This window comes from Columba livia, chromosome 13 (assembly GCF_036013475.1).
Source record: "Columba livia isolate bColLiv1 breed racing homer chromosome 13, bColLiv1.pat.W.v2, whole genome shotgun sequence".
In the NCBI taxonomy this organism is placed as follows: Eukaryota; Metazoa; Chordata; class Aves; order Columbiformes; family Columbidae; genus Columba; species Columba livia.
Genome location: NC_088614.1, coordinates 8444237 through 8471500, shown reverse-complemented (window position 1 = coordinate 8471500; position 27264 = coordinate 8444237). Strand labels below are relative to the sequence as shown.

The 27264-nt window shown below is 42.8% G+C and overlaps 1 protein-coding gene across 1 annotated transcript; it reads left to right on the top strand.

Annotated features, from left to right (window-relative positions):
- The first annotated feature begins 770 nt into the window (after nt 1–770).
- On the top strand, nt 771–26654 carry ATP2C2 (ATPase secretory pathway Ca2+ transporting 2). Its single transcript, XM_005504871.3, has 27 exons — nt 771–1172; nt 6041–6151; nt 7403–7519; nt 9003–9092; nt 9175–9210; nt 9297–9358; nt 10526–10634; nt 10715–10864; nt 10960–11028; nt 11823–11898; nt 12303–12369; nt 13612–13736; nt 15711–15808; nt 16471–16572; nt 17396–17485; nt 18580–18681; nt 19278–19434; nt 20824–20994; nt 21470–21567; nt 21657–21707; nt 22425–22591; nt 23229–23297; nt 23382–23498; nt 24200–24347; nt 24896–24991; nt 25309–25450; nt 26153–26654. The coding sequence occupies exons 1-27, from the start codon at nt 1074–1076 to the stop codon at nt 26263–26265; spliced, it is 2832 nt and encodes a 943-aa protein (XP_005504928.2). The 5' UTR covers nt 771–1073; the 3' UTR covers nt 26266–26654.
- The last annotated feature ends 610 nt before the right edge of the window (nt 26655–27264 follow it).

Here is a 27264-nt window from a genome sequence, read left to right as displayed (position 1 = left end):
GAACAGGCAACACTGAAGTGTTCCATGGGAAAACACCAGTTTGATGGAAGTTGGCCAGATTTTGGCTACTGTGGGCTGTCAGGTGAGAATCCGGGGTCTTGGCCCCATTGTAGCCCAGGTGTCACCACCACCGCTGTTCCAGAGCTGTGAAGTTGTCATCTGGATGTCCTAGGAGAAAACTATTCTCCTGCAGAAAATTGCACATATGTTTTTCTCTGGCTGGGAATGACATTTATTTCCTCAATGCAATTTTTACTGTCAAAGGAGGATCTTAATCTCATAGTTTACACTTTAGACACAATTTAAGCCTAAGTAGATCCTGTAGTCACAATGCCTGGGGGAGGAGGTGGTTGTCCTGGTACAAACCAGAGCACGGTGCTCCCTGACAGGTGGCTGTAAATCTTCAGAAAGGATGTGACTGGTTAACTTTAGCCATGTATTGAGATCCACCACGAACAGCACTCAGCTCTAGTGGTTTTTTTAAATAAATGAGTGTCGCAAATTCACACATCACACCTCTCCCTGATGTAAATACTTATAAATACCAGCGTTATGCTGACTGCAGCGTTTCTCAAGGAGGATTTCCCCAGCCTGGAAATTTACACACAGGCTGGGCAGTATGTGTAACCTGTCCTGCCTCGGCAGAACACCCTCCCCGAGCCTGCCCGAGATGTGGCACTCACCGACGCTCCTCCCGCAATGATTTTTTCAGAGGGTGGAGGAAAACAGAGCTGCGAAACCTCAACCTGCTCTACAGGTGCCGGCTGTGTACGCACATAGGGGCCACCTCACTCATCCATCAGCCACGGCTGTACACAGGGACGGGCTTCCCTGGGTTTTGTGGGTGAAGCACCCGTGTCGCTGCTCCAAGGGTTCACAGCCTCCCTCCCTCTGGCACCCGTGGCCAAAGGCGTGACTTGGCGGCAGGTAAACGCTGCCTGCCTCTGCCTGCAACCTGCCTGCAACCACAGCCCCGGCTGCCCGGGGAATTTGAGCCAGCGCTGCCAGCAGCGGGTGCCACCGGCCCCGTCCCGCTGGCCCCCGGGGACGCTTCCCACCCCTGCGCTGCGAAGATGGTAGAAGGAGGTTTCACCAAACTCTTCCAGAAAAGGTCGTTTTTACGCTTGGCACAGAAATATCAGCCTCTTGGAAGCGGCGAGCAGGAAGAGAAGGTGAGGATTGCTTATGCCTCTTGCCTGGACCTGCTGAAATAGTTTGTGTAATTTGGGTTAAATTTGTCTGCTTTGTCCCACGGGTAACTTGATATTGCTGCTGCTGCTGCAGTCTCCTCTCTCTGCACAACAGGGTATGACATTAACGATGTTTACCAGGCAGCGGGGTGAGATGTTTCTATGCGATACTCCCAGGACGTATAGCTCAGGCCAAAGTCCCGGTGTGCCTAGGAGGTTCAAAATTAACAAAACTCGTAGCAAAGCGACTGTCGTGCAGGCCATGGGTGCTGTGTGAGGCTTGCACAAAATGCAAACGCTGTCTCAGCAGAGGGCCTCACCCTTTAAAGAGCAAGGCTGACCCTGTCCTGGGGGTACCCACTATCAACAATGCCAGTAGCTTGTGGATGGGCTGTGATTCCTTGTCTGTCTGTCCTGTTGCTGCCATCATTACTGGTAACAAATGGTTGAGAAGAGCTTTAGCTCAGACCTGCAGACTCCACTTTGAAATAATGCTTTCTTTTGGTGAAAAATGCTGATGTATGAACACTGATTTTTCCCTTCCCTTTCCCTACCTCTCCTCGGTGCAAATGCAGTGACCATTGGTGGTTTAGGTGTCACATTTGCTATTCTCTTTGGGTTTTGCCACAAAACCTTCAGGTCTGGGATTATCTTATTATCATGTTTGCCCAGCACAGGAATTTCCGTTGCTCAAGCCCATTTTTTAATCCCACACCACAGACTGGTTGGGTGCGCTCCCACATAAACCTGGTTTGTCTAATTCGTTCAGCTTGAAGGGTTAGCCCTTAGTCCCGTCCCAACAAGCACCATCCACACACTTAGAAATATTCATGTTCTTTTCTGTGACTGTCTGACGAAGGTCTTTTCTCAGATGTCATTTCAGCTGATCCTCCCCTCTCGTCTGAGTCTCGTCTTTCCAGTATGGGGGTTGTTCAGTGCTATGGAGAGAAAAATACAAGATATTGAACTCTTACCCTGTGCACAATGCAGTGTGTCATGGGATGCTGCTCTAGACTTTTAAACGTAGCTCAAAATCCCAGGAAAGGTACATCTTGATGAGATTACAGCAAGTGTCCGTAATCTCACTTTGATGGGAAGCTGAGATTTCTGGTCATACAGAGGCAGGAGGCCACTGGCAATTAGTCTGGCTTGTTCTTTGGCAACACCATTTCTGTTGTGCCAAATAAATGATGATACAAATTATGATACCAAATTTTCTTGAATTTTAACTCTAGTCCATGCAGTGCAATACATTTGTAACAGGGCAGGGAAATGACCAGCTTTTTGTTGCAGGTGTAGAAAGTAGGCAGCAATGCAAAACGGCAACAGAAACATGGTTAATCAAGAACATACTCTCAGCTTACGGTTTAGGCTGGTAAATGACTCAGGATGGCATTTTGCTTCTTTATTTGAAAACAGAACACTTTCAGTCTTATAGATCTTAAATATTTTGGTCAAAGGGTTGTCCTGGGCCTTAATGGTGTGAGTTCATGTGATGTGATGGAACTTGAGCCAGAATAAATACACAAACTGTGGACTGTGGAGGAAAAACCTGTGCTGGCATCTGCGAGGTGATGTCCAGCTCGCAGGCTCTGGCGATGGTGTTACCTGGAGAGGACAGAACACTGAACTCTCACATCAAAGCACAAGTGCAGCCTCTGTCTGGAGTTTGCTGTGTACAATTTCATCGCTTTTTCTACAGCAGCTCATTCAGAATCACAGGGGATTTTTGTGGTACTGATTTGGGGTTTATGAAAACCGTGTGTTTCCTGCAGCAATCTGAAGAACATCTAAAGATTTTTCTTCTGAGCATCCAAGTGTGTGTGTGTGTGTGTGTGCGTGTACCTGTGTGTCTATGTGTGTTTGAAAGTGAAAACAACCCCTGTGCACTGTGTGGGTCATGTCTCCTTTTTCTTTGCAAAGGGCTTTTGAGAGAATGGTTCGATTTATTTCTTTTAGTAAGGATGAAGAATATACAAGAAGAGGGATTCTGCTTAATGTTTTAAAGGGCTTCTTGTCAGACTAAATAACCCAGCCCACTTTTTACCAGATCACGATACACTAGCTGGTTCAAAGTCACCTGAGACAAGGGGAACAAAATATGCAAAACTTCAGTAAAGGCAGAAGGCGGGGGGAAATCCCGAGAACTGATCTTTTGAGCTGTTTGCCAGGGTATACAAAAAGGGCTATGTACTCTGCAGAAAGGTCCACACTTTCTTCTTTCCTGCATGGGCTGCTCGGAGCAACAATTGATAGGTTGTTTTGGGGTGAAGGATGCGGAGGCAGTGGCGCAGGTACCGGCAGCGCTGCGGTGCTGGGCCAAGCTGCTGTGCGACTCCCACCCACCACCAGCTGCTTTTTACACCCTCCCCTATCTCCTGATCTTGCAAAGTAATAAATAAACTACTATTTTATTTTATTTTTTAACTTCTCCTTGTCCTGCTGTATGGAATTGTGCACTCTCATGCTTGAGTTATACCTAAAGGACAAAGGTTAAAAATGTAAATGGATAAATGTTGATAGCCAACATCTGTTTTACAACGTGAATAGAGGAATAACACACAAAGAGAGGTTGGTTTATGAAGAGCTTTGCTCAGGAGACCACCTGGCGTCACAGAGTGGGATGTGTCTAGGGGTGAAGGGGCTCAGTACCGGCAGCATTCTGCAGGGGAGGGAGACAGGGCTCCAGTGATGCATTTCCAACTTGTGCATTGCTGGAGCTGTTTATCTGGTAGGAAGAGCTGTGCTGTGTTCATCCAGGAGAAATCACTTCCAGGTGTAAGCTAATCAATGCAAATTAGCTCAACCCAATAAAGCTGTTCATTTCACGACAGCCCCCGGATGTAAGGAGCACAGAACTGCCAGAATTTCTCTTGATCTGAAGCCAGTGCTGGCTGCGTACAGCTCTGCACATCTATAGGCTTTTGTCATTTGTTTCCTCCACGCCTTTTCAAAGGTAAATATTAGCAATAGAGCTGGGCCCTGGCTTCTTGGGGACTGTAGGCATGTTACCCTCGTGCCCCAGACTCTTCCTGCCCTCCTGCTCCTTTAATTAAAATTTAAACTCCTTTGAGGTAGTGCTGTGCCTTGATACCTGTGTGTACCATTGGCAGCACAGAGAAGCCTGTAGAAACCTCATTAATCAAATCAGCTCAGTAATGAACCTAAGTCATGTTTCTATATGTGACAACCCACTATTTCCTTCCCAGCAAGTCCTTCTGTCTCAGATGCATGAGTGGCTTTTGGTCTTGCAGTGTCTGGGAGTCAACAAAGTTATATGAAAGTGATAAATTTGCACAAGTAGGATGCACAACCAGGAATAAATCATCAGTTTTAAACATGGAAGGATATTTTTGTCCCTTCTAGGGACATCTGTTAAGGAAATGCTGAAATAAGGGTGCTGCTTGGTGCTAGTAGACCTTGAAACAGGGGAGAAATACTGCAGGTTCTTTGGGCAAAATGTGGTCACCAGCATGAGGGACACATGAAAGCAGGAAAATCCTTGGAAATCCTGGGCAAATTACTGGGGTTTTGGAAAGCTGTGTTGTTCCTGGGGGGAAATGGATTCTAAATGAGCACTGCTTATACCAAGGGATCACAGCAAACTCTTCTGCATTTCTGCCAGGAGCAGGTCAATGCTGGTAACTCGTGTGTTACCTGCTGTGCTGTGGGTCAGTAAACAGCGATAAAAAGGGGGCTGTAATGTACGAAAGTGGAAAAAGCCTTTTTATGGAGCAGAGCTTAGAGGTGCTCCTATCTCATCTGCTACGAGCTATCCAGAAGCCACAAGACAGAAACCAATTCTGCCAAAGAGGTTTTCTGCATTTATCTCAGGCTTTAGATGGTAAAACACTGGCTGTTCCTAATAACCTCCTGAATATTCATAGAAGGGCTAATTCTCCAAATACCACTTCAGACACCTCTGAAGTCCTGGAAACCCTGGCTCAGGTGTTGCTATGAGCCAGACCTGAATGTTTCCCCCAGCAAACACCTCAGGGTGCTGGTGCCAAATTCCTTGACTGCAGTGCTGAGCTCTCCCAGGATCCCTCTCTTAATGAACATGCACTCTTGTGCTTTATGAATGAAAGCAAATGGGAACAGATTTTTCCTGTCCCTTGGGAAGGATGAGATTTCTGTCTCTGTACTTACCCCGCAATAGCAGCCACATCTCCTCCAACATGTGCCTGGCTGAGGTTTCAGGTGATGCTGCTGCTCTGGAATGAGCATTCTGGAAAAGGAAATGAGGGATCTTGGAAGGAAGAGAGGTTGGGGTGCTGAGCCCCTGGGTGCTGGGAACTCAGCGCAGCCCTCGGGCTGCCTGGATGGGGCAGAAAGGGTTTGTGCTGCTCAGAGACATTTGCAGAGCCAGTGGTGGAAGAAAAAAGTCGTGGAGATGAGAGGAGACTTCTTTCTCGCACTGGCTCAGAGATTTTTCTAGCTCACCTTTTTTGTTCATTTTTTATGTCTCTAACAAGGGAAAAAAAGGGCTTTCCTTACTTAGTGCAGTGGGCTCTGGGACACTGGCATGGAAAAATGCTCATCTTGGGCAGGGTACTGTAAATAGCAGAGCCTGGCACACTTTCCTGACCACAGCAATGGTGTGTGCTTCTCTTTTTTGGTAATCCAGCTCCTAATAGACTTTACTCCACTATAAGAACGTGCACCTGGCTTTGGGGCTGTCATAAGGATTAATTAGTGAATGGCTGTGATTTAGGAAGTGTTTCAGCGGACTGTGAAGTCACACAGCTGGCAAGGTGAGGGAATGGGATTAAGGGAAGCAGCAAAGAGATGCTGGAATGGTTTTATTAACTGTGCTCTCACCTAACAACTGCTTTATCTCATTTGCTCAGACCCATGAGGAGTGTGAGCTGAAAATAATTGAGCAGGAGAAGGAAGTGACAGTTCTGCTTCCGAAGGACGCGTGTAAATGCCATAAAGAAGAATTGGCCAAAGCTTTGAACGTAAGGGGTTTTTATGGGTCTTTGTGAATGTAGCAACACAGTCTGTGTAACCTGAGTGTGGGAAGAGGGTGAACTGGGTTTTGGTTTCACATGCAAAGTCCTGGAGCACCCAATTCCTCTGCCTTTCTGTGGGATGAATCCTCGCCTTGGCTGTGTCTGAGGCTCAGCTTTGGGCATTTGCGCTTTGCTTTGTCCCGGAGGAGGATTCCACCAAAGCCAGCTGCAGGTGAAAGAACTCGATTGTCCAGCCTGGAACCCACAGCCCTGGCAGGGCTCTGCACAGCTCATCCCCTCCAATTATCAGCAGCTCCTATGAAAACGTTGTGCAAGTGCATACAGCGCTTTTCCCCTGCTTTTCATAGCGGGTTTCATTTCAGAGGCAAAACTCATCATGTTTATGTCATGCATTCTCAAAGGCTTGTTCGCAGCTGGAATTGTTAGATATTAATTCACCTCGCTGTCCCTACCCCAAGCAAACAGTGGAGCTGTAGCCATTGTCCTGGCAGAGACATTTGCAGTGACAGGGACATTTGTGGTGGCAGGACCAGTCTGTCCCAGTCCCACTCCAGCATCCCCACAGCCCCAGCCGGGATGCAGCCGAGGGATGGACGGATACTGGGGGTCAGGAAGGAAACTCCAGTTACTGGGTCTGCACTGGAGTTTGCCCCTGGGAAAAGACACAAGTGATGATACAACTCAAACTCAACCGCATGTTTGAAAAACAGATGAAAAAAAAGAAAGGCTGAGTCCCCACAACCAGGGAAAGCTATAATGCTTAGTGATATTTTGGTGTCTGACCTTGCCATTTTTTTTTTTTAAATCCAGGCAAAACAGATCTTATCCCTTCTCCATTTGTTCCCTTTGAATTTTGTCAGGCTATTCTTATTTATATTTTCTTTAACTGTACAGTGAAACCAGAAATCAATTGTTTACTATTTTACAATCCTAATTTGTTGTCTATTACATGGTTTCTCACTTGTGGAAACTTTTTAATTAACTCATGCTTACTTTATGGGTTTCTGTGATGGCTGGTGGTAATGTTTTATAGTTTAACCAAAATAAAAACCTAAACAGAAAAACAGTGGATAGAATTGTAGGTTTTTGTGGGGGGTGAAGGATGAACATCTTGCCCAGTCTACTTGCTGTTTTTTTAATATAACTTTACCTTAAGAAGTTTTCTAAAGCTATTCTGTAATACGTAATATTTGCTTTGGTTGGTTTATTTATTTGTCTTATTTTATTTCCCTCTAGGTTGACTTACAAACTGGCCTCTCTGAGTTTTCTGTGCTACAGCGCAGATTAAAACATGGATGGAACGAATTTTCAGTGGAGAATACAGAGCCGATATGGAAGAAATATCTAGACCAGGTGAGGATTTTTTCCACAGATTCTCATTTGCTGGCAAAAACCCCTGGCTGGCTTGGCCGAGCGTGTCTCTACATTGAAATATTCAGGGTTTCTAATTCCACAGATTCAGCCTTGGAACAGGTTGTGCCCAGGATACAGAAACTGCTCCCCTGGGAAATCCATTGTGAGATTGAGATTGTGGGGTCATTTAATGTAAAGATAACACCTTAAAATAAAAAAAATAAACCTTTTTATCTCTACACAGCCCACAAATCAAAGGCCACAGATCAGTGACCTGATTTCTGCAGCATATTTATTCCCTTTAGGGCAAGTGGTAAACTCAGGAAAGCTTTGAGGAAAACCATTGGTAGCTGAAAGCCACTCTGATTTCAGTTACCCCACTGAAGAAAATATTTTCTTCTTGCTTAGCTGGATCATGAAGATTTTAGTTGCTTTGAAATACTTTCTTTATATTTCATGTGTTATCTCTTTTTTCCCCATGTGATCAATATTTTTTACTTACTTTGTAGTCATCACTAAATCTCTTCAAGGATTCTTTTATTCTTAATAAAAAGTGAGATCGTGCTTTTTTTTTTTTTCTGTTCATCCTTACACAAGTTTTGGTTGGTTGGTTGTTTCCTACAGGGACACCAAACAAACTCCTTGGTGCATCTCTGATCCTTCCCCAACCTGTTGTTCTCTCTGGAAGAGCTGCTTGCCATCCCACACCATTCACAGCCCTGCACCTGAGCACTGTCCCTCAGCAGACACTTGATGTGGCTTCTTCCAGCTGCTATTTTTGTAAAATACCCTCTTCAGCCCAGTCTTTCTAAAGAGAAACGAAGGGGACTTTCACCTTTGGCTTCAGCAGGGAATAAATTTAAACCTTGACTTTCCTACCCTGTATCACCGTGCTCTTTTTACCCAAAACAGGCAGGTGTGTCTTTGCCTGGCTTAATTCCTTTACATTGACTCCCACATTAGCTAAACAGAGCTTTACCTTTCCCAGGTAGGAGAAAAGTCCTTAAAATCTATGCTTAAAATAGAAAAAAGTGAGGATTTGACTCCCGTAGTGCTGGGTACAGAGCAGAGTTTAGCAGATTAATTAAAGGAAAGAAAGAAAAGAGGATTTCTGGTTTCAAATTCTAAAAAGACAATAAACTTTTTGTTTGTTCCCATTGTGCCTCCAAGGAGCTTTTAGAGTCAGCCCTGCCCTGTGTGTCTAAAACGGTGAGACTTGCTTGTGCGAGCAGAGGGGAAGCTTGTGTCTCTTGGTGTGAGCCTCTGCCTCGTCCGTCTGTCCCCTGCTGCTGTCTGTCCCTTGTATGGGTGCAAGATACAGCTTCGGCCCAACCTCAGGTGCTGCACCTGCTCTGTCACGAGCAAGGAGGGTCCCTGCAGCCAAACCTCATGTCTAATCCTTTCTGATGAGATCCAAGGCCATCTCAGCTTCAGAAACTCCATATTTAATTTGATACCGCAATTTGGTTTTATTTTTTTTCAGTTTAAAAATCCCCTCATTCTCTTGTTGCTGGCTTCTGCTTTGGTAAGCGTCATCACGAAAGAGTACGAGGACGCCGCGAGCATTGCCATGGTAGGTGGGACCTCTCCTGCACCCCAACCCTTTGCTCTCAACACCTGGGGTGCCCACATCTGTAACATCTCTTTGTCTGCAGGCCGTGCTCATCGTGGTCACCGTGGCCTTCATCCAGGTATGTCAACCAGTGCTCAGCTCCCCAGCCAGGGCTGTCATGAGCTCTCCTGTAACTTGGATTTCTTCTCCTTTCTCATTTAAAAGGAATATCGCTCAGAAAAATCTCTGGAAGAACTTAACAAGCTGGTGCCCCCTGAGTGCAACTGGTGAGGCATGACTGCGGTGGTGGGTTATAGCGGGGTTTGGGTTATGAGGGCAGAGCTGATCAGCGAAATAAAATTATTAATGCTTCAGGTTGTCATGCACGTAATGGGTCTCTGGAGGGTCAGCACCGGGCATGGGTGCAGCTGTAAGTCACAGTGAAAGAGGATGAAATAACTCTGATTTTTAAAGTAGACACCCAGAGGAATTGAATAAATGCTGGGAGACAGGAGGGTCCCAGAAATGTCCAACTCCACACCGCACACAAGGGTCCCCACAGCTTCTTGTGTGTCACTGATCCCCATGCAGAAAAAACCTTTCCTGTGTACTTTTTCAGCTTTAAGGTAGTTTTGCACCTGAGAATTGGCACAAAATGTCTCATGAGGGAGGTTTCATTGCCCATGCCTGCCTGTTGCTGTATGTACAATCTGGGCACGGGCTCACCAGGTGTTTCGGTGCAGATCAGCCACAGTCACACTGATGCCCATGGAGCAGTTGTAGGGGGTATCAGAGACAGCTGCCCTGACTGCTTTGGTGTTTGCTATCAGTGCTTTAGAGTATAGAAAACACTTTCCCTATTTATGTCTTTGCAAATCAGTTTCGTCATGGCCAACACAAATAAGCTGCTCAGCTCAGAGAAACCTTGCACTGCAAAATCAGTGTGGGCTTTTCTTCTGCTCCAAAGTTCACCCAGGCTTGGATTTTACAAATGCCACTGTTTGTTCTTCATTCATTTATTTATTATATGACACCATAAGCATCTAACCACTTGAAAGGCTGTACTTTTAATACAATATTAAAATGCCAGGGGTAATTCTAGCTTTAAAAAACACCTGCTTTTTAAGTTAAATAATCTGCATTTCATTATTTAAAGTGTGAGCCACAGAAAAAGGTCTTGTCACTCCTACAATTCCTGTTTATGTAATTCATTGCTGAAATATAAGTCTTCCATAACTTGCCCAGCTGTTTATGAATTAAAGCTGAGTATGAAGTAAAACTGAGCCCAAAATGATCTCTCCTCATTGTTATGAAGATTTTACATACTTATTTACATTGTAAGCTCTTAGGGGCAGGGCTCTTGCTTTCTTGCCAGTGACATTCCCAAGCCTGCAGAAGGAATAAAAACCTCACAGGCTGTTTTCCATTCTTCTTTTTCTGCTTGTCTCATGTAGCCTAAGGGAAGGAAAACTGCAGCATCTTCTAGCGCGAGAGCTTGTGCCTGGAGACATCATTTATCTGTCTGTTGGCGACAGGGTTCCTGCAGACCTCAGGCTCATAGAGGTAAATACAGCTACACATACAAGAACCTGTTTGAGAAATTTCTTGTCTTAATGATGCCAGGAATGCATCTTTTTAATTAGGTTACAGATCTGCTAGTGGATGAATCCAGTTTTACTGGAGAAGCTGAGCCTTGCAACAAGACTGACAGTGTATTGCTGGAAGCTGGAGACATCACCACACTGAGCAATGTTGTTTTCATGGGGACCCTGGTGCGATACGGGAAGGGAAAAGTGAGTCCTGTCAGCCTTGATCTTTTCCTCAATGTCAAGTACAGAATCTGTAGGGTTTTCTTCATCTTCCTCTGTCTTTTTTTCCGTCTTTTCAGGGTGTAGTTATTGGGACAGGTGAAAATTCACAGTTTGGAGAGGTGTTCAAAATGATGCAAGCTGAAGAGGTAAAGAAATCTCTGTGTGTCTCTGGAAATGTTGGATGTTCTGGATGAAAGTTTGTGAGAAAGAGCAGTTCAAAGAGTTAATGCACTCACTTCATTTCTGTCTCTGCTGCAAAATCCCTGTGTGACTGAGGGAAACCAAGGTGCTGTATCCAAAAAAAGAAGGTTATAAGCAGGATTTAGGCTTCTAAATTCAGACTCATGATGCTCAGCTTGTGTCTAACTTGGTAGCCACCTAAACATAATGGTTTCTTCTTTCCCTTTCCCCCAATACTTTCTACTGCATTTATAAAATTTTACTTCTATATGTGCCAAAATATCATGGGCCAGAGCTCTGAGCTAACACAAATAAGGGTCTAGAAACTCATTAACTTTTGAGCCACCAACACAAGAAATTGCAGAAAAGCAGAAGTAGAAATTTTTGGATAATATGTGTGCAAAATCTCTGGGACAGGGATGGGCATCCAGACTTTTTATCCCTGTCCCGGAGGATTTGCATACACGTTATCCAGTCCTGGACTTGATCTCAAAGGTCCTTTCCAGATTTAGCCCTTGGTCTCACTCTATGCTGGCTCCCCAGCTCTAAATAAATAGAATTTCTCTTCTCACACTTTTTTGCCTGTCTTGTCTGTGCCCAACAGACCCCCGTGGGTATTTGGGGTGGGTAAGCATGGGGTTATATCAGGGACCACAGTAATGATAACCAGGACTGTGTGGGTCACTCATTCTGACCTGACCATCATCTTCTCATCTCGTGTAACAAGCAAAGAAAAACAGCTGTTTTCTAATATTTCCAGACTCCCAAAACACCTCTCCAGAAGAGCATGGACAGACTTGGGAAGCAACTGACTCTTTTCTCCTTTGGCATAATCGGTGAGGTGAACACCATGGCTGCCCAGGGCAGTGGTGGAGTCACCATCCCTGGAGATGTTTAAAAGACATGTAGATGAGGTTCTTGGGGACATGGTTTAGAGGTGGACTTGACAGTGTTGGGTTAATGGTTGGACTGAATGGTCTTAAAGGTTTTTTCCAAGCAAAATTATTCTATGATTCTATGCTTGCATGGTCAGGTGGGAAAGCCCTCTGTGCTCCATGGCCACTTTTTCAGAAGTACTGGTTGATGTGGGTTACCTGGACCTTGGGGGTGCAATCACAAACACCTCTGAAGGAAATACTTGGGGGCCTCATTGCATACTCAGTTCTCCAACAGCTGAAGCAGGTTAGAGATTTATTAATTGCTTGAAGTTTTGTTTAATCAGATGGTTTTCCCCCATCAGGTTTAATAATGCTCATTGGCTGGTTACAAGGAAAGCATCTCCTCAGCATGTTCACAATTGGAGTTAGGTGAGGACTGGAGACCACCTTTCTCTTTGATTTCTAATGAAATGTGCCCCAGGGAATTCCCTGTTCATAACAATAGACATTTCACAAAAGAGAACTTAAGTAAAACCCTCATAAATGCATATTGATCTTGCACTGGTGAAATTAACATGAGCTTTACAACAGAGTACAGGAGGAAGAAAAAAGTTTGAGGGTTTATTCAATTTTGGAAATTGGTATTTTGAAAATCTTCACTGACATTTCCATGTTACCCAGCTGTGAATGTCCTTTCCTATCTGTACTATGAACTTAGTGGGAATATAGTAACAGCAAATATTAACCTTTGCTGTTCTTACTAGATTTACGTCTAAAGATAGGAATGCACATTTTCTGTGGTGTAAAAAGCATGCACAACCTCTTAATCAAACATAATAAACCATGTGGGTTTAGTAGTACCTATAAAACCTATTGCTTTGTGTTGCCATGGCTCTAAAATAAATTATTTCTTATTTAAAGAAGAAAAAGAAAAGAAAATGAGTTTTCTATGGAAATGAAAATAAAACCACAGCTGAGGAGATAACAGAGAAGTCATACTGCCTCGTTGCCCACCCTCCTGTCTCCTGGGGTGATGTAGTGGCAAAGAAAAGTGGTTAAGTCTGAGTTTTGGAGAGCAGCCTGTGGTTTAGAATGTCCTTCTCGGTTTCTTTTTGCACATTCCTAGAAGTGTTCAGAGTTACCCAAGCAATAACTAAGAGACAGATACAGACTGTGTCTGGATTTTTATAGCACGTCAGGTGTTCCAGGTTTTGATGTTGCTCTGATTTGGTGTGTGCAGCATGGGGACCTCTGGGGAGCCGATTCTGTCCCGCTGTAGTTTGTACCCACGTGTAAGAGAGAAGATGAAGGGCTGGGTGTGAGATGTGATGTCAAGAAATATTCAAGTTCCATCCTCAGACGGTTAAACAAATGAAATTAAATCTAACCCCTAATCCTTATTTAGCCAGAAATTAATGCTCTTTGGCAATGCAAAAAAGGAAAGTAATTGCTCTGTCAAAATCATCCAGAAAAAGGTTGGAGGATTGGATAACTCCTGCTTTTGTATTTATACTGTGCCAGGAGTCCCAGTGATTAGCACTGCACACTAATACACAGATACACACGTATAAACAGGAAAACTGCCCCCACGGAAATGACCCTTGGGCATGTTTTGGTCGGTCCCTGTGTTTTGAGCGCTGTGGTGAAGCTGTTGTGTCTCTGCTGTCCCAGCCTGGCGGTGGCCGCCATCCCAGAGGGCCTTCCCATCGTGGTCACCGTGACGCTGGTGCTGGGCGTTCTCCGGATGGCGAAGAAGAGGGTGATTGTGAAGAAGCTGCCCATAGTAGAAACCTTGGGTAAGGCTGCAAAGGGGCCACACAGCCAGGCTTCAAAATCTGAACGGAATAGCAATGGGCTGGCAGAGTGAACCTTGCTCTGATTAAAAAAAAAAATAATAATAATTTGGAATATGCTTACTGAATCAGAGCAACCCACTCACACTTAAATACATTTTCCACCCTGTGTTTCTCACTCTTTTCTCTTATTTTACTGATATTAACACAGGCAGGAAACAGGAATGGTGTGACCCAACCCATGGCACAGGCCCATGGGGAGCAGGGCCCCTCTGCAGACATACATGTCCTTCTTGGGTTGAAAGGCTTGGGTTTTCCTTCCTCCCCATTCTGTGGGACCATCCTGCAGATCCATCCTATCCAGTTATTCAGTATCTGCCTAAAACACCACGCAGTCCCTCAAGTTGAGCCTGGTGTCATAAACTAAACCATTTGTCTGTCTGCAACTCGTGTGGCCATCTCCCAAATATCCAAAGAATGATGGAAAACAGGGACAGAGAGGACCTTGAGGAGGTGTCCAGCCCATCCTCACATCTGCAGGGCAGAATGAACCGTAATGAAATTATTCTTCCACCTTTTCTTTTCTTCAAGTTTGCCCTTGTCCTGAGGTCATTCTAATCCAGGCTTTGCAACTCTGACCTTGGTCAGTACGGCCATTGTATAGAGAAGACGTTGTGCATTTAGTACCACTCATTAAAAAATACATTTAATGCCAAGCCTGGCCCATGCAGTTGCACAAATCTGCTACACAGCCAGATCCTTCAGCTAAAATCCAACTTCCTTGGAAATGCTGCTATTGTTTGAACCGCCCTTGTTTGTTCTGTGGTTAAGGAATCTTATCACCTGTATTTTATTGTATCTGCTGTGACCCAGGACATCTGAAATGGCCTTATCTCATGAAGAATTTCATTCTGGTAGGGCTGTGTCCAAATAGGCGTAACTGCCAGATGTCCGAGGACTCTGCAAGACAGTCTAAGCACAGCAAAACCTGTTCTCTCCCACGCATTAAATGTGCCATGTCTGTAAAACTTCTGAAAGGAAGAAAATAATCCTTCTTTTTTTATCTGATTCTTTCATTGTAAATAACTAAAAAAATATTGAAGGTGATAGCTTTGCTCTGTGCTAATCCTTCAAAACTGTAATTAATTTAATTGCAGCCCAATCTGCTTTATTGGCTCCAGGCTTTTGTCTGGTGATCATCATGCTGACAGGGTCTGTGCCCAAGCTGTGTGGTCATCTCCATAGCCAGGGAAGATATTCAAATATGGAAGGAAGCCAGAGTCTTTTTTGCGTTAAAGTCATTTTTCCCCTTTTTGGGAGTGGAAACCACCCTGAATATGGTGACTCTGCCAATTCACCCCTTTGCTGTATTGTGGTGTAAATGGGCCCTGGAAGAAATGTCCTTTACTGAAGCAGAACTGTCACAGAGCAGAGCACAAGTGGGGCCACTCCTCCTGCATTTTTTTTAAGGTTTTTTTAATAAGTCTTTAACACATCTACACTCGCAATTCCTCAGCAGGGCAGGGAAGGGCTGTTATTCCTGATATAGAGAGGCAAAGGGTTAAATGGCCCATCTGAGGAAGCATGTGACAGAGTGAGAATTTGATATGTCTTTTCAGAATACAGCAGCTGTTCTGTCGTGTGATATTGCAGCTGGGAAACATTGATTGACTCCCAGGAGATCAGTACCTTCTCTGACTGCCCACCATATGATGCTCCACACAATGTGGCCCTCTGCAGATGTCTCCTACCACATCTCACATCCAAATTATGTGCACAATACCCTGATGTGTACTCAAACCCTTTCCTTACAAGGCCCTGTTAGGAAACGCATCCATTTCTCAGTATTTTCTCCCTTTTCTCACTGGTGCCATTCGAGTAACATTAGGAAAACACTTTCTCCCTCTTCTGGGGCCCTGAAGCTCATTGTTCAGTTGCATTATTTATTAGTTCCGATTAAAAACTTTCCTGCATCAGGTTGCTGCAATGTCATCTGCTCAGATAAGACGGGGACTCTGACAGCCAACGAGATGACGGTGACTCGGCTCGTGACCTCGGATGGGTTCCAGGCAGAGGTATGGCTGAGGCCATAATGCGGGCTTTCCTGTTCTGGCTCAGCAAGGCCAATTTGGTTTTAGTTCATCAAGGCCCAAACGAGGGCTGCTGAGCCAGTCCCAAACCAAGCAGTTTCTTGCACATCACCAGTTCCATTAAAGAGACTTTCGAGGTGCTGGAGTCAGGTAGAGGTGGGGCTGAGTGTACAAAAGCTGCTCAGATGCCATAAACAAAGATGTTCATTGACATCACCTGCTGTTCTCTGCAAACATTGTGGATGCTGATCCGCTTGGTTCGTTTACCTGTGTGCAAAGTGGGTGAAGAATGTGAGCATGCAAAATGCAGGGCAGTGGAGACATGGCCAGTCATCAGCAGGGTAAAACCAGTGACCGCACTGCTACCAAAGGGCTGTATCTCTTGACTGAGCTGCAAGAGGTTTCTGAACTCAGGACGGACAAGTTCTTTATAAGACAAGCTGATTCTATTTATTCCTATACAGCTATTGTAATATAAACTTTCATTATCTGCAGCCTTTCCTATAAGAATTGTTTTGAGCTGGAAAGTATAATCCCAGCGTGACTTCAAAATCAGAACTTTGCCCAAGTGCAGCCCATAGTATACAGATGCAATATAGTCCTGCTGGCATTGGGAAATTTGCTTTTTCTGTCTCTCCCTTCCTCAGGTCAGTGGGGTGGGCTACAATGGAGATGGAAATGTTTATCTTCTGCCATCAAAGGAGATTCTTAAAGAATTTTCCAATGTCTCAGTTGGGAAGCTAGTAGAGGTACGTATAAATTATGAACCAACTTTTCTTAGTTACATTCAGTTTTCATTTGCACAGATCACTTTGGGTAATGAGTGTGGAAAAAACAGCCACTTTTGTAACTCTAAAATGAACTGTCTTCTTAAGAATTCTGGTGGAAATCTCTGAGTAATCGCGATATAATACCTGAAGCTTATGTGTGAAAGGCAGCAATCATAACACATGTAGGGAGAGACCAGAGGTAGAAGCTTAAAGTGTCAGTGACATTTTGGATAAAAAGACAGTTCTGGCAGAGCAGAGATCAATTAATTTTACCACATTAAGGTGTTTAATGTGGACAGATTCTAGGCTTTTGCTAGCTACATAGTCAATTTATAAATGTCCTATGACGGTCTCTGGGTTTCATGTTAGCATTAAATAAAATCTTGTGCATTTAACTGTAAGCTAAAGCAGAGTCTTTGGGTAGTGAAATGATCTGAGCTGGAATCTCAAATGGAGATGAAGTCTGGTTTCATCCACAGTGCTTGTTAGCAGCAGTAGGAGGAGAGATTAAGTTTTCATTTTCATGATTAATCAAGCTTGTTAGATATATGTAAGTTTTTGCTGTGTGTTAATTTATCCAAAACATAATATTTTAACAAAATATTATAGTATCATATGTATTAAGTGGGTTTAGAAAGCATGAGGACTGATCTCAAAAGATGCTGCTATGGGGAATAGCAGGTCTCTTGGGATGTGACTGCTTTCATCCTCCAATATTCCATTATTTCATTTAAAGAGATGGAAAAACTATTAAATTAGTTATGAAAAAAAATAAACCATGTGAATATGTCCCTTTCTCTAGGCTGGTTGTGTAGTCAATAATGCCATTATCAGGAAAAACAGCGTGATGGGTCAGCCCACAGAAGGAGCTCTCATTGCCCTTGCGATGAAGGTAAGATTGTTAAGATTTAAAAGTTTCCAGAAATCAAAAAAGAAGAAGAACTGGAATTGTTAGGTCTGACAGCAGTGATCAGACATCTTTAAAGTCCCCAGACTGGTTTAAATCTTGTCTCTCCTCCCTGAGGTCATAGGTGTGCACTTCTACCATGCAAACCTCTTGTCATGGACACTTTCCCTGAGCTTCTGTGCTAACAGCAATAATTGTTTTGTTACGCCAATTTCCTCAAATATGCTACATAATGGATTTATTTTGGGCTCGCACTGGACTGCCCTTTTCATATTTTCTGCACACGTCAATTAAGAGTTCAGGAGGAAGACCAAGAGTGAAAAATGAGCAAAACTAGGCCATACTAGAAAGCACGGCAGAGGGTCATTCTCAATTTGGGTCATCTCCTAGCCTTTGCTTTTTTTCTAGTCGTGATTATGTAAACCAAGATGTTTTTATGAATATTGCATTCATGCTTACAGGCAGAAGGCTGTAAAATGCCTCAAGGTATCATTTAATCGATGTTACGCAGCCTGGTCCGTGGACCTCAGGTGGGCTGTAAAGCACAGAAGGTGCCTGATTAAATGATGAACCTGCAAACATCTGTGCTTACCTCTTATTTGTAAAGCTTGTAACTATAACAGTGAAATCATGTGGTCTGGGGTTTTTTTTGTAAAGCAGTGATATTTTACTTCCCCAATTTTCCAAGTTGGGTGGCTGGGAAATAAGTAAAGTGGGGGAGCCTGAGCTTGGGCGGCAATAAATCTGCTCTGCCCATTGCTTGGCTGTAGGTTTAAGGGAAGGACCTGAACCTCCTTCAACCCAAAGCCCCCGAGACAACAGTGCAGCTCCCAAGTTCTTGCAAAGTCAACAGGGATCAAGCATCAAAATCCAGTTTAATTTGTCCCATATCAGGCACCAAAAGGAAAATATGGATTTGAAGTATGAGTTTCACTCTCCCCCTGTTTTCTCTTGAGCTCTGTGGTATGTGACTCCCTGGAAGAACACAGTCAACAGTCAATGTTTGTAATATGGAAAATATATACAAGCTTTGGCATTGTTGGGCATGACAGTGCTCTTTTTCTTTTACCTTGCTTTAGATGGAATTAGCTGACATAAAAGATATTTATGTAAGAAAGAAGGAAATTCCATTTAGCTCTGAACAAAAGTGGATGGCTGTGAAATGCACGCTGAAAAACCAGGTAAAGCAAACAGTGGTGTTGGCTGGTTTCATGTTTCTAATTATGCTCCTCAACAATGGACATGGAACGGTATCTCTTTAGCAAATAATGTTTTCAGAAGTTAACTATGTCGGGAGAAAACTGAACAAACCTCAAAATTCCCAACTTGGGTGTAATTTTAGCTTGTAAAGCTGTGTTTAAACAGGAGAAGATAATACTTTTTGTGTAGTGGTCTGGGCAGGAAAACAAAAGCCTTTCAGAGGTAATTGACAGGGGAAGAAAGATACGATGTCTGGAAGAAAATGTTGGCCATTTTTCCCTTAGTGGTTAAGGAGCTCATTTTGGCTGATATTGTACTTCAATTTAAAAGCTCACCAACATTTTCATTGCCATTCTGCCTGAGACAGCTGAACAAGAAAAATGGCAAGAGCAAAAATATCACATCTGATAAATAATACATGCACCTGGGCATTTTACAAACCAGGTAAAAGAGCAAACAAAAGATCTTTTTTACCTAAGATGTAAAGCCTTATGCATTATCAGTATTTTCAAAATGTCCTCTTTTCTTTTTTTTTTTTTTTTTGTTTGATAAAGTGTGTTATCTCCTTACTTTAAAGGACCAGGAAGATATTTACTTTATGAAAGGAGCATTTGAAGAAGTTCTCCAATATTGCACTCTGTATAACAGTGGTGGCATCTCGTTATCGCTCACACCCCAGCAGAAAGCCTTCTACCAGCAGGAGGAAAAACGAATGGGCTCCTCGGGTCTACGTGGTCAGTCATTACTCTCTGTGTCCCTTAAGCTTAAGCCCTAATGCTTTCCTTATCCATTTTGGTTAGGATGGACAGTGCCTTGGTCCTTAGCATCACTTGTGTGATCTCTTCACAATACTTACGAGAGTTTGCCAAGGGCCATGTCTTTGGTTTGCTGGCTGCTTGCTTTCTGCTAATCTTTTTTTTTTTTTTTTTTTCTGTGTTTAAATAAGTGAGATTGAAAGGAGCACTGGTGGAAATGGTGAATGTTTTCCTTGCAGGGAGCGTTGCGATGATTGCCTGGGATATGGTCTGAGTGTTGCATGGAAAAGCTTTGTGCAGAACCCAATCCAAGGGTTCTTGGCTGTTCTGCCAAGTTTTGCTTTTGGAGAAGTTGTTTCAAGGGCAATGAAAGGGAAGTTTGAAAGGGATTCAGAACATGGATTTGGGCACTGAGATTTTTATTTGAAGTTTGGTTCAATTCTTTATTAGGACCAGGTCTAACGATCGCCTTTTGATCCTGACTGCATGTCAGTGCACAGCCCACGCAAGTGTTTATATGCATGTCATTTCCTTCATCGCTCAAACATCCTTTCAGAAATGTCTGACTTTCACGCAATAGCAAAGACACCATCTCCTCTGCATGTTCCCAGGTTGTATGGAGATGAGAACAAGTTTTGGCAGCCAGGTCTGGAAGATGGTATAGTTAACATACACATTCTCCAGCCCTCTGTCTTGCGGTTGGTAATTCATGCACAGAGCTTGCTTTACCATATCTGAATCATCTGTTGCTGTGAATGGCAAATTAGCACTCTGAAAAAAAGTGATTAGTTCAGGCAGCTGCTGCGACCTTGTGATTCAGTCATCAAAGCAACACTGACACGAAGCCCTGGCAAAATATCCCCAAGTGATTTAAGAACGATTGAATGATATGGTTAGGCACCAAGAACAGAGACAAAACGTTGAGTCTTGATGTTTACATGATGGAAGTTTCACTGTTTTAGCTGAATTTACATTTCATATTTTTAGATTTTTAAAAAAGTTGTAAGTTGTTACAGAAGCGCTATTGTTTAACATAGTAGTTTAACAGTGTCTAACATTGCTCTGTACCAGTTTAATCCACCTGCATTTAGGAAAGACTCAGTAGGCAGCTTTAAGTTAGAAAGAGATAAACCCTAAGAGAAATGTGTGAAACAGAAATGCTCTGATTTAGATAAACTGGTATTATTTGAGTGGACCAAACTTTTGTGTCTATACAAGATCTGAATATAATGACTAATGATCTGGTTTAAGTGACTTTTTCTGCTGAAAAACTGCAACTTAATATCTCCTCTAAATGTTCATTTTAATGTATGGAAACACATTATTAATAATTTAGTCTTGTCTTCTTTTTTTCCCCTTTGTTTCTAGTACTTGCTTTGGCTTCAGGTCCAGAACTTGGCAAACTAACATTTTTAGGTCTGGTTGGAATAATTGATCCCCCAAGGGCAGGAGTGAGAGAAGCTGTTCAAGTCCTTTTTGAATCTGGCGTATCGGTGAAGATGATCACTGGAGATGCCCTGGAAACTGCTGTGGCCATAGGTAGCAAACTTCACTTCTTTCCTGTGGGTCTATATTATGTCTGTCAGATCAGTCAAATGCTATGTCACCTAATAATCAACTTTATCATTCTTTTTGTGTGTGCAATAGAGGTTTTAAATGCCACTGAGTCCTTGCTTTTCCATTGAAACAAACCATGTTAAATGCAGTAATAGAGCAGCTATGACCTATGGGCCAAATTCCAGTAACTTAATTCCATTATTTTAATGCCAGAAATGGCAAAATCTCAGTGTATGATCCTTAAATGAGGCAGATGGCATTGTTTGGTTTATAGACTCCACTAATATTTGGAGCGGGAGTATCTCTGCTTTTTGCGCTGGGTGCCCTGTCAGATGCTCCAGGTTCAGACATATTTCCCAGTAAATTCTTTAGTTGCCACCTCTGTTCTTTTGAGTCAGGAAATAGTTGGTCTTTTCCAGAGCTGACTGGCAGATCTCATTTGGGCTTTTCTTTGCAGGACAGAATATTGGTCTCTGCAATGGGAAGCTGAAAGCCATGTCTGGGGAAGAGCTAGACCAATTGCCAGAGACAGAGCTATCGTCCACTGTCAAAAATGTAATGGTTTTGATTACAAAAACAAGGCTTATTTCCAATTGCATCCTTCTAATACAAGGTTGTATATATATTTTTTTATTATTTTTCAGGTTTCCATTTTCTTCAGAACAAGTCCAAAGCACAAACTGAAAATCATAAAGGTACCAAGAGCCTCTCAAATCCATTGTGTGCCTCACAAAAACAAGATATAAGGGGAGGTGGGGGTGCTCAGTCCTCTAGACCACCTGGCCTTCCAAGGCAGGATCAACTCAAACTAAAGGACTGTAAAACCCAAACTAGAACATTGGCACTGTTTACACTGAAGGTGTTAGCATTTCTCTTGCAGATCTGGCCTGGGTCATTTGGAAGACACTAGTGAGGTGTTAGCAAGAGTAAGAATGGAGAATGATTTCTGAGGACTTTACTCCCCTCTTCTAACTCCTGCTGGAGTTGTGAGATTTCTTTACACTCCTGAAAATCCAGTCTCTTAATTCTTGGTCTAAGTTTTGTCCTCAGTGGGCTGCTGAGTCTGGCTTACCCTCAAAGTCACATACCCCGTTTCCCTGAAAATAAGACAGGGTCTTATATTAATTTTTGCTTCAAAAGTTGCTTACTTTTTCACATGTGTAGCTGCTTGGACACTATTTAAATTGACTTTCTAATGACTGTAACTAGGGCTTATTTTTGGAGTAGGGCTTATATTTTGAGCATCCTCAAAAATCCTGAAAAATCATGCTAGGACTTATTTTTGGGGTAGGGTTTATTTTTGGGGAAATAGGGTAGCACTTCTTCTCTTTCAATTTTATGTGCAAATCCTCTGACTGTCAACTTAATTATCTTCTCCTGGCTTCAGAACTCTCACGTCTCCACTCTCACAGGCTTTGCAGAGGACTGGTGCTGTTGTGTCAATGACAGGAGACGGCGTTAATGACGCCGTGGCCCTTAAATCTGCCGATATCGGGATCGCAATGGGAAAAGCTGGTACAGATGTCAGCAAAGAGGCTGCCAACATGATCCTTGTGGATGATGACTTCTCCACAGTAATGTAGGTTTAGCGACTTTCTTGCTGTCATACACTTTCTCACTTCAGCTGCTTTCTGGCTGTCCATTGGAACAAGTCTACTGTGTGACTAGAAATAACACAAGACACAGGACATGGAAGCCAACGGGCAGTAAGTGGAGATCCCCAGTGTGGATCTGGCTCGTTTTCAGCTGCATACATGGGAATGACTCTTTTTGTTTCCAGCACTGGGGACAAAGCCACCTTTCATCTAAAACCCCTGGTTTCTCATTGCTGTAGCTAATCGGGGATTTGAAAGCGCCTTGAAGTCTGGGTAGGTCATAACTTGTGCTCTCTGCTTCATCCAAGAAGCTCAGAGGAGAGACATAATTTGCAATGCTCTGTTGGTTCGTAACAGAGAGAGTAGGCAGAGTGAGGACATAAATAGGTTCACGTGCCTGCTTTGTGAGCCAAGACCTGGCCATACAAACCAGGCTTTTCGGATCTACTAGTCCTGATAAAGTAATTTTAACTGAGAAGCTGCATTGATGTACTCCTCAAGCTGAGTCTGAATTTCAACTGAAAGAAGGGCTAGAGAAGACAACTCGTCTTTTAAGTGTTACAGGGACCTAAATGTAAAATAGCGTGAGTGCTAGTTAATAAACTCTTCTCTCCCTTTCAGGAGTGCAATAGAAGAAGGAAAGGGAATATTTTACAACATAAAAAATTTTGTCCGATTCCAGTTGAGCACGTAAGTTCCTGTTTCCTTCAATTCCAATGAAAGAACCTTTTGGGTGAGGCCATGCAGAATAATGTCTTTTTTTGTCCTTTGTAGGAGCATTTCGGCTTTGAGCCTAATTACTCTGTCAACAGTGCTCAACCTACCAAATCCACTCAATGCTATGCAGATTTTATGGATCAACATCATCATGGATGGGCCACCAGCCCAGAGGTATGGAAGAATTAAATACGCAAAATATTGTTGGTTTTAATATGTCTGAATTTGGTTTAGGAACACAAGCCGTTATGATTTCTTATCCATGTGCCAATCATTTGGTGATTAGATAAGACAAGTTGTGCTTTTGTTCCCTCAGTCCCTGCAAAAGCATTTACCTCAGGTTTACTTGAGGTTTTACTAATTCCTGTTTTATGCTGGAATCCCTTAATCATTCCAGTTTCTGAGAACGAATGGTCTTTTGTCTTGAGTGCACCACTGGCTAGTAGCCCTGCAGATCTGACTGCCAAGGGAACACTGGGTACCTAAGGGGGTATATGCCCCAAAATCACAAGACTTAGAAACCTCACCCACCTGCTAATTACAGATACTGATAATTACAATTACTACTTCCAAAGCATGGAAGGGTTGTTGGCCACAATCTCACAGCTAGCTGTCTCTCTGGGATGGGCTACCGCTATGATACACCATGGTGGTCTAATAGATCATTTTCACAGCTTGTTATGTGAAAAAAAAGAGCTTTGCCTTAAGTCTCGCTGGCAGATTTGGGGAATTATGTAGCCCTGCCAGAATACTGGTGTCTCTCATGCTGTACTTCAAATAATTTCATCCTCCAGATGCATCCTGGTCGATCAGCAGTACCATTTCAGGATGATCTGCATTGTCTAAACATGTCCCTGTGCTTCTCTTTGAGGCAGCTTGGGAGTTGAACCTGTTGATAAGGACACCATCAAGCAGCCACCCCGATGTGTCACTGACACTATACTCAGCAAATCGTTGATCCTGAAAATCTTCATGTCAGCTGTAATTATCATCAGTGGAACCCTCTTTGTCTTCTGGAAGGAGGTGAGGAAATCTGCAGTTCTATCTTGTTCTCCTCAGGGAGCAGAACAAAGTGAAGGGCAATTTCTGAAGTGCATGGGAAGGATGTTGTGAAATACATCCAGAGGGTTAAAAAACCAGCATCAGCTCCTACCTCTGCTTCTGGCGTCTTGCGTTGCCTCCAATTTTCTATCTGAAATGGGAAAACTATTACTTGATATGGTATCAGTGCTTTAAGGTACTTTTCACCCCTAGACTTCCATAGAAGTAGAAATGCCAAGTACATTAGTACTATAGATTGCTGTTTGTAAATAGGGAATGTTCCTATAACAGTTTAAGTGACTTAATTTAGAATAATCTTTCCTCATATTCCCCTTTAAAACATGGTTGATAAGATCATAAACTCAACAATTAGCAGAGAGAAATTAATGTTATCTCTAATAGATTTATTCCTTTGCTTTACTACACTTCAAATTGACTGAGGTCATTAAAGAGAATATTTAATTCACCCGTTGAACTGATGTATTTTTGTAAGGCTTAACTGACCCCTGAATTTTGACATGTGCTTTCAGAATCCAAAAAGTGGCATAACTCCTCGAACCACAACAATGACTTTTACCTGTTTTGTGTTTTTTGACCTCTTCAATGCCCTGACGTGCCGCTCCCAGGTGAGATCGCTCTGTCAGCAAAACACTACCATTAGAATTCTAGTATTTTGCACAGGAAGGTTTTTTTTTAAAATGTCATTTAAAGCAGCATGATTTTTATCTTCTTTATAAATAGTTGTCTGTCATAGTTCAACTGTAATTACACTTTCAATTATGTAGCTCTAAATTAGCATTCATGTAACTCCAAAAAGTGAAGAGTTTATGTGCAAAGAAACACTGTGACATTCAAGTACCAACAGGAGGGTGAGAAATGTTACCTTTCTCTTTCTTTCTTTTTTTTCTTTTTCTTATTTCTTTTTTTTTCTCCCCTTCTCTAGACAAAGCTGATCTTTGAAATAGGGTTTTTTCGAAACCGCATGTTCTTGTATTCTGTGCTTGGGTCATTTTTGGGACAGCTGGCTGTTATATATGTCCCTCCTTTACAAAAAGTCTTCCAGACAGAGAACTTAGCAGTGCTCGGTAAGTTGCAAAATAAACAATATATTTTTTCTTTAAAGCCACTTTAAAAAGCAGATGGGATTGCCAAACTGTTATATGATAGCTCCCAGCAGATTGCTGGTAGGGACAATCAATCAACAGCTCCCATACCTCTATATATATATGCATATATGTATATATATATATACACAAATAGTACTAGTATTTAATTCTATTATCCTGCCCTAGATTTTTAATTTTGATTTACCGCACATAAATGCATGTAAGTGCAGACATGCCAAGGTTTTCCACGAGCTCTGTGTGATGATATTTCTTTACATAAATCTATGTAGAACCATTGTGCAGTCAGTATATTTTGCAAAAGCAGGGTAAACGTTCCCTAGCTGGAGCACAATGCGCGTTTTACCGTTTTAATCCAAGCAGACTCTACCACGCTGCTTTGTGTTGCATCTGCATTGGGCCCTTCATTTGAAGCAGGACTCAGTGATCCCAAATTATTGACGTAGAGGTTACCACATCAAGTGGTTATCGCTCCAGCAGCCTGTATGGCTACTCCTTGTTTACCGCCTTCATTTCTCTGATTTTACACCTGGCAAAAGCACAGCCAGGCCATGCTATGGAGTTATACCAGCACAAACATCTGCTGCAGGAAGACCCTGAACTTGGGGTTCCTGCCCAGCACAAAATCCAGCTGCACTCACTTCGCTCTGTTTCCCCTACCAGACCTGCTGTTTCTCACCGGACTGGCTTCCTCCGTTTTCATCGTGTCCGAGCTCGTCAAACTCTGTGAAAAACGCTGCTGTGGAGCAAAGCACGCAAAGGGATGTCGTAACTGATGCAAAAGTCCCTCTAAAGATGCGCTTGGAACGGAGCCGTGATGCTGGATAATCCAAATGCACCGTTTTCTGACGCCGCGCATCCTTTTTGAAGATACTCAAGTGAATCTGTACCAACAATTCTTCCTGCTGTAGAGTTTGTTCCTTCTACACGGTCTACCTAAGCTGTCTGAGCTGCCTACAGAAACCTTTGGAGTGGCTCCTGTTTTAAACCAAGATCAGGTATATTTTTATAACATTGATCTATGTGTCAAGAATGCTGTGACAGTCCCAGATAAAATAGCGCAGTTTCACACCTGTACAGAAAAAGCTATTGTGCATAAATTCAAATTCTATTTATTTAAATCAAAATGATTTTTACTAATAAAATCTACATTTTTAAAATGTTACTGGCCAGTGTATGAATGAAAGTCTTGATTTAGACCTGTCCTTTAATATTAAGTCAGAATGGAAAAGACCTCACTAGTAGTTCTTTTCCTAGAGTCAGTTATAGCGTTTCTAGATTCCCAGATATCCAGCCTCGATTCAGCAAGATGCTCAAGGAAACTGTGGGGAGATGTCACACAAAGTGTGAGGAGCTGAAGTGCCAACCCTTATTTATTTTATGTCAAAGAAAACCTGGCCATTGAAGTATTTTTGGTGAAGAGTAGCTTCGTGCAATTCACCTGCCTCACATATACACTGCAAAGGTGGCTGCTCACCCTGATTTTTAAAAATCCGTGCAAAATGTTTCAGCCCTCAAAGAAAAGTCCCTGCCTTGTAATAGAAGGAAAATAAATTCTAGTTGCTTATTTAACGTGTAACTGCAGAAATTCAACTGTCTCATGTCTGTATGTCTTCCACTTCAAATATTTAGTATTCTTAGTGCCTAAGTGAAGAAAATCCCTGAGACTTATGGTGGGAGTTTGAGAATGTTAAAACAAAAGCATCACCCACTTACAGAGCATCAGGTACTTGCTGCCTATATAGCACTCCCTAATTTGAACCATTTAAAATACT

Excerpts from the sequence above, each read along its gene's own strand:
- ATP2C2 (XM_005504871.3), top strand. The coding sequence starts at position 1,074 with ATGGTAGAAGGAGGTTTCACCAAACTCTTCCAGAAAAGGTCGTTTTTA. Across the intron at positions 10,865-10,959 it reads TGCGATACGGGAAGGGAAAA|GGTGTAGTTATTGGGACAGG; the intron begins GTGAGTCCTGTC and ends CCGTCTTTTCAG. Across the intron at positions 23,499-24,199 it reads GATGGGCCACCAGCCCAGAG|CTTGGGAGTTGAACCTGTTG; the intron begins GTATGGAAGAAT and ends TCTTTGAGGCAG.